Source organism: Patella vulgata, chromosome 2, assembly GCF_932274485.2.
Source record: "Patella vulgata chromosome 2, xgPatVulg1.2, whole genome shotgun sequence".
In the NCBI taxonomy this organism is placed as follows: Eukaryota; Metazoa; Mollusca; class Gastropoda; family Patellidae; genus Patella; species Patella vulgata.
In genome coordinates this window covers 72,381,712-72,395,614 of record NC_065880.2, presented here as the reverse complement: position 1 = coordinate 72,395,614, position 13,903 = coordinate 72,381,712, and the positions used below count along the sequence as shown (strand labels likewise).

General features: G+C 31.6%; 1 protein-coding gene across 6 annotated transcripts in view; it reads right to left on the bottom strand.

Annotated features, from left to right (window-relative positions):
• Window positions 1-474: 474 nt before the first annotated feature.
• Window positions 475-13,903, bottom strand: part of LOC126812447 (unconventional myosin-XV) — a 107,826-nt gene continuing 94,397 nt past the window's right edge. For all 6 annotated transcript variants that reach the window (XM_050538840.2, XM_050538841.2, XM_050538836.2 and 3 more), the window contains 16 exons: window positions 12,826-12,875; window positions 12,525-12,597; window positions 11,389-11,462; window positions 10,503-10,585; window positions 9,775-9,905; window positions 8,919-9,013; window positions 8,718-8,801; window positions 7,854-7,944; window positions 7,186-7,352; window positions 6,887-6,955; window positions 6,359-6,423; window positions 5,687-5,826; window positions 5,441-5,490; window positions 4,956-5,033; window positions 3,981-4,115; window positions 475-3,169 (listed from right to left, as the gene is read on the bottom strand). In XM_050538840.2, the coding sequence (XP_050394797.1) occupies window positions 3,077-3,169; window positions 3,981-4,115; window positions 4,956-5,033; window positions 5,441-5,490; window positions 5,687-5,826; window positions 6,359-6,423; window positions 6,887-6,955; window positions 7,186-7,352; window positions 7,854-7,944; window positions 8,718-8,801; window positions 8,919-9,013; window positions 9,775-9,905; window positions 10,503-10,585; window positions 11,389-11,462; window positions 12,525-12,597; window positions 12,826-12,875 (1,478 nt within the window). In that variant the 3' untranslated portion in view covers window positions 475-3,076. The remainder of the gene's footprint in view (window positions 3,170-3,980; window positions 4,116-4,955; window positions 5,034-5,440; window positions 5,491-5,686; window positions 5,827-6,358; window positions 6,424-6,886; window positions 6,956-7,185; window positions 7,353-7,853; window positions 7,945-8,717; window positions 8,802-8,918; window positions 9,014-9,774; window positions 9,906-10,502; window positions 10,586-11,388; window positions 11,463-12,524; window positions 12,598-12,825; window positions 12,876-13,903) is intronic.

The following is a 13,903-nucleotide window of genomic DNA, read 5'->3' as shown; positions in this document are numbered from 1 at the left end:
AGACACATCAGTCAAATTCCATTCAGTCTTTACAAAGATAAGATAAACTGAAAATGTCTCAAAATTCAGCATTATCTGCAGATGATATAAACAAGCCAGCATCAGCAGGAGATATCTACTATTGATATTTTGGTTTTGCTTTAATAAATTGTCAAATAATCCATACGAGACCAGGAACCAGTCCCCAGGTGCTACTCTTCTGGTTGTTCTTTGGGCAAAAAGTTCTTCAAAACGTCTAAGGCTCCACCAATTGAAGTACGATTGACATGAGACGTAGCATACTTGTTCGTTGGACAGTTGGTTATCGATTGAAGGACTTCAAATGTTTTGTACCAACATCATAATTACAAGACTGCCGCGATGACGTCATGCTCATATACTCGTCCATATAGTTGTATCATACGTTTTGTGATACATACTGCATGCAATACAGACTGGTTTAAGTTAAGAAAGTAAAATAAAGAATAAGTATAATATATTTTATAAACTTTAATTGTGATGTCAGTATAAAAATATGAGATTAATATAAATATTTGTTAAATTGCTTATAAACTATATAGTACTAGACAATATAAAACTTGAAATGTGTATATGATATGATATATGATTGCACATAGAATATGATATATAACTTTTATTATATATAGATCAAAAAACCTAAAATAATCATTTGTTTTGTAAGTGGTTTGTCCCACACATTGGAATAAAAAAGGAATGTTTTATAAGTGTTTGTCCCACATATCGGAATAAAAAAGGAATGTTTTGTAAGTGATTTGTCCCACTCATCAAATAAAAAACGAATATTCTGATATTCCCCCCCCTCCCCCAAAATAGAATATAAATGTCATAACTCAACTTGTTTAGTATTTCATCACAACTGTGTTTCACAACTACACAAAAATTCCAAACAAACCTATTCAATCACAACTAGTTGAACACGTAATACAATATTTTTCTTCAAGGAAACTTTCCCCCAAATACTTTTATATCAATTAGTACTATTATGCTAAACTATCAAAATATTTTGAGCAAAACGTTGACATATTCCATGTTTTAAACATGTTTTCTTCATTTTAATCTTGGTAAACATTTTCAATATTCCCAGTTTACTTTCATTTACCAATAGGCCAAACCAATTAAATTTTTTTGTTCGGGGTCTTGATGAATAAATAAATCCTCAATTCTTGTGTGCAATTTTTCCTTAAAATTCCAAAACAAATACTTAAGTACAGTACTTAATACTTAAGTACTTTTGTTTCCAAATTAGTTTTTTTTCTGAAGAAATTGGAGGCAAAATGTTTATTTTGTGTTCCTGAAAAACAGAAAATCAAACTGGTGTGGCCTATAGAAGTTGGTATTAATCTTTGTTTGGTGCATAATATAATTAAGATCTTGTAAATATAGGTTAGTGGTTTACTTAAATGGACACTTATACAGAAATATTGGTACAACACAATGCACATATATATAAAAAGATTCCTGTTTAAATGATTCATGTAAGGCCGAGAAAAAAAAAATACCTGTGTTTATGTGACTTGGCCAAAATAAAAATAGGATCGTTCAGTTGGAAAATCTTTTTTTTTCTGTGGGGTTTGTATTATATATTTCCTAGCATTTCTAGCTTAAATACTGAGTACGGTTCTTGAAAATAATACTGAAATTTCAGTGTTGGAATTTGTCTAGAGAAATTCACACCTGGGAAATAGGAAAAAAAGTTAAGGGGACCCCGATTTTGGCTAAAAAAAAAAATAGGGTCAGTTTGGTAACCATAAACACAGGTGTTTTTATCTTGGCCTAATTAAAATATTAAATGGTATAAGTGTTAATTACTACCTTCACCAATACCTAAATGCAGCAAATTTAAATGATTAATAATTATTCCTGATTTATAAAACACTATAATATAATATATGAACCTTTCATCATAATCAAATTAATATAATTAACCCTTTAGCACTTGATACATGTAAATATTGATGGACCTCAGTTCCTTGAAGAAAATTAGAGATAAAGGATATGTTAATACTGGTACATCCCTGAACAGACTGAAACAGCTGTTCCTTAGACTGCCTCAACCAAGCGACCCGAGATAGCTTTCCCTATTATATGACCATTGAAGGCGCCACAATTAAGGGTTGATTTGTGCGGTCTAAGTGCTAAAGGGTGAATATAAAGGTATAAATATTTGTAGTTTTTAAAACACTAGATAAGATTGAATGAATTGAGAAATTGGGTCAATATATGTAAATTCTAACAATACAATACTTAAATATTCCACAGAGAAAACAAGTAACCCCAAAAACATACATTTACATGAAAAAAGCACTTTTAGTTATAATATAATAAATACATTTTGTCAATAAATTTTTTTTTAATATAAACAACATTTTATTCTTAATAATCATTATTTAATATTTATAATTATTACTAAGTAGCAGTATTTATTGCCGATATTCATGTATAATAAAATTACAATTATATTTACAATTAGTGAGTTTATGTCAATGTGGAATGTGCTAATCTAACCAGAATAAGAAATTGAAGTGTTTATAAATTCTGTTATTTGTGAATATATAAATACATAAATATATATTATTATGCTTTGATGTGTTGAAAAAAAAAAAATCTTATTTTTATTTTCAAGAGCTATTACTTAAATGATAAATCTTATTTTCCTTTTTTTTTCTTCAAAAGATCAATTAAATGATTAATCTTTTTTACTATTTTTTTTCTTCAAAATGAACAGTTTCAAAAGAAAAATAAATCTTTTTTTTTTTAACTTTTTTTTTTTAACTCTTTTTTTTTCAAAATAAACTTTACTCTTATTTTCAAAATTAACAATTTCAAATAATTAATATCTTCTAAGCATTTTCTTCTAGGCAAAATTTTCCATAAGAATGAAAGACATATTAATAGCATAAGCTATATACAATTTGTTCAAGAATAAGAAATTGTTTTTTTATATAAGTATTAAATATACATATTTATATCTATATACATTTTGAAAGAATCTTATAGTGAGGGTATTATTTTTGGTATTTTATGTTATCATGCAGATTTGTTCCGGTCCCATTATTTAATACGGAGATGGGCTTGGTCGATCGGGCCGTTTACGGTGTCGATTGATGACCTGCATGTACTGACCAATCATATTGGAGATATCAGATCCCTGGAATAAATGAACATCAAAAAGTTTATCTTATGATTAAGAACAAAGAAAATAGAGAGAAAGAGATAAATTGGGTTTAACGGTCACTCAGCACAAACTAAGACAAGCTAAGTCATTTTTCACTCGACACAAGCTAAGTCATTTTTCACTCGACACAAACTAAGTCATTTTTCACTCGGCACAAACTAGGTCATTTTTGGAATAAACATACGGTACAATTTTTATTTTCAATAATTTGTTTGCAAGTAGGGGTCTTTAGCAGTGGGAATAAACCAGAGGACCTGAAAAAAACCCCCAAAGGTTGGACCATGTCACGGACAAGTGTGGGATTGAAACCACACCACTTGACTCAATGACACACCTTATGATCTAAAGTGCAGTATTTGCCATATCCCTTCCTCAAATGAAATAGAGGGCCATTCATCATAAAGATTAACCAAATTCAAAGTCCCATACTTTAATATCATGTGGCCATATTCTGCAAGTTCATCATTTCAAAATAATGAAAACTGATGGAATATTTTGAATGTATTTCAAATTTGTTGTCATAATTTATTTCTTAACCAGTATCACAAAATCTTAAACTAAAATGATTTTAGAATGCTATCTTTTCATTGGCTAAAAAATCAAACTAGGATTTTAATTCTCACCCAATGAACATGCTTAATTCTTAAAATATTTTAGATTAAGTATTCATGAATATGGCCGTTGGATTAATACAGTTTTCATGATTCCTACATCCTTGTCTAATCACGAGTAAATATTATCATCAACTTGTTTTTATTACGAAAGTAATGAATCCACCACGTACCTGATCAGTTTCCACTCTCATTATCTTCTGTACCATCAAATTACCCACTTTCATATCTAAATAATTCACATTATAATCACTGCGATAACGTCGAGTAGATAACGTCTCCACGAATGGATGATAAACAATAACCTCCTGAAATTCAAATACCTGGTATTATATATACATTTTAGTTGAAACACATTTCATTGACATGTCAATAAGATATGGTACAAGTTTTAAAAGAACATTTCGGCAAAAAATCTAAGGCTTAAGACCAGATGTTCAAACTAATCTGTTTGATTAATCTAGGCCAGTGGTTCTTAACTTTTTTTTGCCAACGTCACACTTTGGAACACATGAAAAAAATAGCGGCACACCTGGCTAAATATGTATGAAAAATATCTACAACCGTAGACAGAGACTGTTCATAGACACATAGGATGACTTAAACTAAATAATGAATTTATGAGTAGACACCAGTGAATACTCAATATCACTTGGTTTTTCACATTTTCTTAGTGTGCCGTTCAAAATTTCGCGGCACACTTAGGAAGATCTTGCACACTGGTAGAGAATCACTGATCTAGGCAATTTATATAGAGCTGACAGATCAATGATTTATCTAGTGTCCATATTCAATGAAGAATGAGACTTGGCTAATAAAGATTTGCACATGCCATGCACTGTGAAGGGTGCTATTTGGAAAATTTTCACTGGATCATGGTTTTCCATACCATCCCAGTAACTATATGCTGTGACAAGCGAAAACACCCTGGAAAATCACAAGAACTTTCTTTGCCAACACTGGGTGGGATTGAATCCTGGACCTCCTGGTTAGTGGGCCAGCGCTTTAACCCACTGAGCCATATTGGCTCCCCAGTGTCAAAAGACATAGATTATAGACGATTAGGTTGCAATTCTTGTTGGAGAGTTGTATCAATCTTTAGATATTCATTTGACTTCAAATATATTAAAAAATGAAAGCATACATACCCTTGTGTCATGTCTGAGGAAATGAATACCATTTCTATTTACAGCCAGTATACATTGTCCTGTTACATTAGGTATACTCTGAAATATTAATATATTTAAATTGATTTCATACAAAATACCACACTTTAACTTAAAAAAACAAATATTAATACCTATGTATATTTATAATAAAAGTATACTTTGTCGAAATCCATCAATTTTTTCCGATTTTAAAGAGGGGTTAGCATGTTTGTCGTTAAATTTTTTTATATATATATTTGATGTGAATTTGTTATACAGTTACATCAGTGTTGATTTAATCAAATTGTTTATATCTTTGAGACAAATCGATCAATATATCAATGAATGTTTCAAGATATACCAGGATTTTGGATAAGTAGGTGGTGAGTCTAGGATTATTTTGAACACAATCTATTTAAAAATAGATTATATGGTGAAATTGATCTTTTAAGTCACACAATCACAAAAAAACAGATTAAAATTACCTTAATATGGAAAAATGTTGATCCAAATAATTTCCATGTAGATAAAATATCTAAAGATAAAAATAAATATGAAACATAGATGGGAGCATATGAATAAAATAAGAAAAAAATACATAATATTCATCAAATAATTACTGTGCATCTCCTATGAAGTTCTACTTAGAGAATTTAAAAAACTTATTACATTAAATTAGCAAATGTCAATCATTACAATCATTCAATCATTAATAAATCTGCTATTCCTACCAATAAACTGTGCCCTGTAAGCCATTGGTGGTCTTGAAGGCAACTCCGCTATTCTACTATGTATTCTATTTAACCATTGTTGTGGTCTCATTCCAGGTACATTAAGAACATTTGCAGGTATTAATGTGTCCAATTCTCTTCTGAAATATAAAACAATTATCAGTTTACCAAAACATTCCACACGATCAGTAGCCATTATATACACCTATAATAATGGATAAATTGGGTTTTTGTTTCAATTAGATGAAGGAAAATCTCTAATATCACTGAGAAAAACATTGACTTCAAAAGTCAACATGGAATTGTCTCACAATAGGAATTTCTAGGTGGCAGTGGTTGAGAAGCAAAATAAAATGAAATGGGCATTTCTGCACCAATCAGGCTATGCAGAAAAGCATACACCATGCAGGGTGCTATGGGAGAAAGTTTTAACCTGCTGTCAATGGTATACATTGGATCACATTTTTTCGTACCATTCGAACAAATAGATGTTTTCTCTTGCCAGGGATTGAGAATAAATATTTGGAACCAAATAAGGTAGATAATTATACAAGATTGATGCAATGGAAATATGCCTTGTGAAGATAAAAAAAAAATTGTTGATCTAAAGTTAAAGAATATTATAAAATATAATCTGATAAAAATACTAAAAATTAAAATAAAATAACTTACAGACTTGGAACAGCAGCATTTTCTTTACTTTTATATAATAGAGCTCCAATTGTTACTATATCTTCCTGTTAAACACAATACATAGAATTAATATCTTAATTTATAAATATAATAGAGCTCCAATTGTTACTATATCTTCTTGTTAAACACAATACATAGAATTAATATCTTAATTTATAGATATAATTGAGCTCCAATTGTTACTATATCTTCTTGATAAACACAGTACATAGAATTAATATCTTAATTTATAAATATAATAGAGCTCCAATTGTTACTATATCTTCCTGCTAAACACAATACATAGAATTAATATCTGAATTTATAAATATAATAGAGCTCCAATTGTTACTATATCTTTCTATTAAACACAGTACATAGAATTAATATCTTTATACACATAGTTTATATAATAGAGCTCGAATTGTTACTAAGTCTTCCACAATACATAGAACTAATAATATCTCAAATGTTATAGACTCTAATCTTTCTTTTGATATTCAAGGACAATAAATGCACTATACATACCAAAGTTTCTCTAGAAGGAACACCATTTGGCATCTCTATCAATAATCCATCCAGATAATCTAATACACACTATTAATAAAAAATATCAATAATATCATTGTCATAATTTATTCAAAGAATACATGTGTACTTTCGAAACAATCTTTGCACTTTAAAAGGTATTTAAATTTCAGTTTATTTTCAGATCAAATAAAAGAAGAAAAAAAGAAAAGAAGAAGAGAACGATTAGACCTTGTATGATGCTAGCACCATGGGTAAAGACATTGTAACCATAACAAGTAATAAGAAAAGAAATTTACCTGTTGAAATAGAAGATTAATATAGATTTCATTATCATTATGATGGACAGGGAAGAACCATACAGTTCTCTGGAAAATGAGGTCATATTCAATTTTTTTGCGAAGACATTCCGAGGTGATATCTAATATATATTCTTCTCGACCTAATTTCTTTATTCCACCATCTCCTGAAGAAAAGATAAATGGACAATAAAGTTATTGTGTATTATTCTTGGACAACAATTGCTCACTAGTGTAAGCTTCAGGGCTCTCATTCGATTCTATTTGCCAGTCTTGACTGACTGACAGTGAAATTGACTGCCTAGTGAAACTGACAGACTTACCTGTCAGTCAATTTACAAGACATAAAATTTCAAAGAATTTAACCTTGAAACACAATAATACAGTTAGATTTAAGGTTTTAATGTATAAAAACACTTAAAATATATTTAGAAAATTGGGATAATGCTTAAATCATAACATTCTTTTGAAAAAATATCTTGCAGTTACAACATATACAAAATGCATTAAAAATAGACTGCCTGGCAACATATAGAAGTGAAAGCCCTGGTATGCTCCAATTGTCACTTATCTATCTTAACTCTTTAACAACATTCAGGGTAAGATAAATAATCCAACATTTTTTAATGATGAGTTATAATTTATTAATCTAAATTAGTTTGACTTACTTGATCTTAAGAATAACGTATATTCTTCAAATTCTACTTGATCAACAATACTCAGATTTCTACAGATATCTTCAATAGCATCTAGTACAACCTATCAAATACAACCAAAATACACTGCATTAAGCTACAGGTGGCTGAATGGTCTAATGCTAAGATCTGTCATTGTGTCAAATCCCACACTCGACAAGGAGTAGGGTTGCCCACCCAATCTTGTGGGTTTTCTCTGGGTCATATTATTTCTCCTACTGTTAAGACCCATAAATTGAAATAAAATTGTACCATTTTAGTCCTGAAATGACCCTGTTCTCTCAGTCTCTTTTTTTATATCATGCTTACAAAGATTCATGAAAATATACTGCTATGATTTTATATTTCAAGTAATGTATTATATGCTTTATTTGAAGGCACAGTTGCTCAGAGAGTAAGGCCCTGTCTGAATAACCAAGTGGTCCTGACTTGGGTCCGGTCTAAATATTAAGATCACCTACAGATTTTGGCAAGGTTACGAAATGTAAATAGGGTTTGGGCACGTGATTGTTGACGAGATTGTGGGAAGGCTAGGTCTAGGGTTAGCGTTAGCCCTGTTTACATCTTGTGACCTTGATGAAATCTGCATGTGGCCTTAATATTTAGACCTAACCAAGAGGAAGTGGAAATGCTGCTGTGCCGAGCAAAATGTCCTCATAGCACAGTACTGGTGCGCACACTATTGGTGCAGAATATTACAACGTCAAATGCAGTTCACTTCAAATGATTTAATGTGTTTAATATATACATATGATGTCATCTGTAACCCCAAACACCAACAAAGAACAATATTATAATGAAGCCTTTTAGTGTAAATGTAAACGTAAGCCTACTTACTGTGCATGACTTAACTTGTAACATTCCACCATGTGAATTAGATCCAGAATATACAAACGGGAATCGTTTACAGTTTCGACCATCCTACAAAAAAAAAATAATGGACATTATATAAAATAGGATATTATAAACTTGTAACATACTGTAGGATATTGTAAAACTCTTAACACATTAATCTACAACAAAAAATTTAAAACTTACACCGAGAGCTTGGATTTCTTCTCTTAATGGTACGTTCTTCCTTCCACCATAACGGAAGGTCTTTCGTAGATTCTGAAGACACAACGTGGCAGCAGCTAAGAAAGAAAGAATGTACAATGCTTTACCTTGAATACCATAGTAGAAAACTAGAAATATTGCAATGACCATTCAATATGGTTCTTCCTTATACTGAACAATCTCACCACACATTATAACAGTCAAAATGTCAACAAAAAGGGGAGAGAGAGAAATGGGGTCTAATGTCCATTCGACACAAACTAAGTCATTTCGGGACTAACATATGGTGTATTCCTTGTCATTTATAAGCCTGGGATCGCCTCCGCCCCCCCCCCCACTTGACTCAATGACAGGCCTTATGATCTAGAGCGCACGCTTCAGACCACCCCACCTCCCACATTCCGCTGAACTTCCAGGATTTCGATTAGGTTTTTCCTTATGAGAGAGAGAGAGAAATTGGGTTTAACGTCCACTCGACACAAACTAGGTCATTTGGGGACTAACACATGGTTCAATTTTATTTCAACAATTTGCTTGCGCATAGGTGTCTTTAGCAAAGGGAGGAAAGTGGAGGACCCGGAGAAAACCCACGAGGTTGGACAGGTGACCCTACTCCTTGTCACATACAACAGGGGAATCAAAACCACGCCAGTTGACCCAATGACAGACCGTATGATACAGCACACATCCAACCCCACTTTTTTCCTTACGACAAAATGAACTATACATGCGAATTTAAAGAAAAATCAAATCGTTCACAAATTGTGAACAAACGATGGTGACAACAATATATAGATATATATACGTCCTTATTAAATGATGACATATAAAAACTTACAACTATATGGTCGACTGATGTCTGATGAGTTAGTTTCTAGGTATTTAAATAAATATGGTCTCAGTGTATCTGAACAATCACAGAAAGCAGCAACAATACCAAACAATCTCCAACCTCTAATAGCACTTTTTCTATAAAATAAGAAAATATCAACATCCAGTATTCAGGTATCTGATTGACAAATTAATTTCTAAGTTGTCTAAGAACACGGAATCGCCACAGTTATTTTTTTCTCAACACGGAGTTGCCACTGTTTTCTCAGAACAATGCATTTTCAGAATTGCCACTGTTTTTCTTAGAACATTGAATTGCCACTATTTCCTCAGAACAAGGAATTGTCACTATTTTTTAAGAACAAGGAATTGACATTGTTTTTCTAAGAACAAGGTACTGACACTATTTCCTCAGAAATAAGGAATCGTCACTGTTTTTTCTTAGAAGAGAAATTATCACTGTTTTTTTCGTGGAACAAGGAGTTTTCACTACTTTCTCAGAACAAGGAATTTCTACTGTTTTCTCACAACAAGGAGTTTTCTCTTCTTTCTCACAAGGAATTTTTACTTCTGTCTTAGAAAGAGGAAACTTGACTGCTTATTTTGTTTCCTTCTACCCTTATCCTTCAGATAGTGAATCTGAACTGTCACTTTTTTTATAATTCAAGAACTAAGACACATTGAGAGCAGTTTACAATGATCTACAAAGTCTACATGCAAGGGTATTGTACTTACGGTTTCATACTTCTATTATTTGTCGTCTGTTTACATAATTGACAGAATATTTCATCTCGTAATTCAGGATATTTATGACAACACTATAAAACAAGCATCAATATTATTACAATATGAAAAAACTATCGAACAACACCATAATTGAAATTATACCATTATTTATGTATACAGTGGACTCTGTCACTTCTGACATCTGAATACTATGTCATTCTGTGAAATCTGTCATCATTTTCATATCCCGATTTATTTCCTTTTACTTCAAACAAAAAAGTTTTGAGTAGTCCAGATTCTGAATATTCGGAATTACGACATTAATCACCGGGTGTTACCGACAAGCAATCACCGGCCAATTATCTGTGAGCATGAAACATGTGTCGATCTTTGTTGATTACCTTGATAATTTTACAATCTCTCGTAAAAGAGCAATTGGTATTTCATTTGAGTTTCTCACGTCAAATACAGCAACAATAAATTACCAAGGTGAAGAATCACTATCATTATAATATTGTGTTTATAATATGTGATCGTACAGAATGTACAGAAAGCGTTATCATATTTTAAGTACTGGGTATTCAAGGGTGCATAATAATAATACTTGCAGTATTCGAAAGTACAATAATACTTCCGGTATTGCAGCGATTGAGTATTCCGACGTGCTGTGTAATCCAGCATATTGTATCAATCCTGTACAATGTCGGAATTGACACTGTATATCTTTTGTATATTATCTTCTTCTGTCTCTCTGTATTTGGCTTGTGTTTCATACTTTTACGTAATTTTCAATTCATTTTAGTACAGAGGGCAAAATGTAAGAAAGGCTTTTGGCCTATTTTCTATCCTTTCTAAATAAAGTTATTATTATCATTAACTATTTTGTTATACATACTCTAAGAATGTCGATAACACAGTCAACATCAGAAATGTTATTCATTGGATAATCTCCCATAAACCTCATTATACCTGAAAATAAGAGCATATACAAAATGAAATGGAATGGGGTTTAACATCCTACTACTTTTCTGCACCGACTGGGCTAATGAAGATGGTCATAAGCCATACAGTGTGCTATGAGGGAAATTTTGCCCAGACAGCGGCGCTACAGCACACTATTACATCGAATTAAAACTCTACACGGGGAGAGAGAGAGAAATGGGGTTTAACGTCCACTCGACACAAACTAGGTCATTTTGGGACTAACACATGGTTCAATTTTATTTCAATAATTGGCTTGTGCATAGGGGTCTTTAGCAGTGGGAGGAAACCGGAGAACCCAGAGAAAACCCACGAGGTTGTCACGTACAACTGGGGATTCGAAACCACGCCAGTTGACTAACTGTACATGGGACCTCAGTTCTTGATCCCATCTATTTCAATGATTCACTCGCGGTTAGGGGTCTTTATGGAGGAAACCAGAGGACACACATATATTGTTTAAGTGGCATTTTATTATCATTAAATAAACCACAAATCTAAGAATACAATTACTGATTTTAACATAAGCAACATTTTAACAAAAATTCTATTGTTATCAATTGTAACTGTTTACATTTTAATTGTTTGCCACAATAAAAGATACTTTTTATAATAATATTATTTGGCAATTTCATTTTACTATTTCGTTGTGAACCTCCAGATATATCTAATATTCTTGAAATTTAATATACATATAGTCAATCACGGTAGGTGTATAACACTATAAACGGATTGATCACTTAATTACTTTAAAAAAAAAAAAGTTGTCTACGATATCACCTATGGTGGAAGTGGACGTAAAACTTTAGGAACAAACGAACGACTTACTTAAAAAATCGCCCCTATTATCGAACACAATCAAGATTAGTAATTGTTATAACCTCAGTACAGCCAATATTTTTTGGAATTTTGAATATGATTCCCCATATCTTGATGTACGATTAAGCAGGCATATTCCCGATTGGACATTTGCCAGCTCGCATAGGACTTGTCTGGCATATCATATACTGGCAATTCAATTCAATTCTTTATTTCTTTAAGTCTACTTACATATAAAACATTCTAAAGCCATTTTGTTGAGTTCAGCAGATGTAAGTTTCAACAGAGAGGCCTGGATAGGGGACTGGAATAAGAAAAAAACAGACAATCTACTAACTTAAATATTTGGTGATCTTCGGAAGTTATTCTTAAAATTTAATGATTTCAATGACACAAAAATATCAGAAGTTGCTTTATTTTGCATTTCATTCTGACTTTTAAATTTAAAAATTTGAATCAAAATTATTTTTCACTCTTGTCCATTTGAAGCAAAATTATTTCTGATTTTAAAAAAAAAAATATACATTCGTACCCTTGTCCATTTAATAAGTTCTGCCTGTTCTTTCCATGACCAATCACCAGCTGTATTTAAAAACAATTTTATATTTATTACATTTAATAAATTTTGAATTTTTGATAGAGTTCAACAAAAGGGACATACAACTTAGCAGCTTTGGTAAAATGTCCATTTTTACTGTTGATGCAAGGGACCTAGTGATATTTTCATTGAGGGGCCTCGTACAAGCTTAATCTGCCCCTGAGAAGTATAGAGCCTACAGATAGATATTGCCTCTAATATTTTAATAATAGTTTTTAGTAATTGAACATATTAACACAAGGTACTATTTTATGGATACACAATTACTGAGTTTAATACTAAGTGACGTTTTGACGAGTATACTCTCATCTTTATCAAGCAAATTATACAGATATGTGAATAGTAGACAAATATAAACATTATATGCAACAAAAATAACAAAATACAATTCATTGCCTAAAAGATTTTCCGCTGTGTTGGTTTAATTGTAAATGGCCCCCTAATCCAAGGTGTTTTAATTGTACCTTGTATTATTATCTTGAGAATGATAAAACTTTGTTCATCTAAAATTTTGCATGGAATATAAAGATGATTTTCAGTCCCGATTTCAACTTCTAATATAATATTTATAAAATATAAGAGAATGTAATGAGTAGATGTATCCACATACTGAACAATGGAAGTCAAATTTGTATTTTTGCACACACAATAATAAATTTTTATACAAGCAGAGGCTGGCATTAAATGAAATGGGGCTAATGAAGATAGAAATATGCTATGAGGGGAATTTTGATCAAACAGCTGCTCTTACGGCCTATTCTTATTTCGCTACCCAACAGCCATGGGTTTTGACTAGACTATGACTAGATACTGTTCCTTGCCAGATCCTCTGTCCTGCACAACTGACATAGGGAAATAATGGGGAATTGAGACCGAAGTAAATATGTAAATAAAGATATAGTAATGTATTTTTTTGGTGTTGTGTATAGTAGCATAATACTAGTATTATTCAAGCAAATATGAATTAAGCAAATAGATGCATTTCTACAAGGCAGACTAAACATGATGGTTT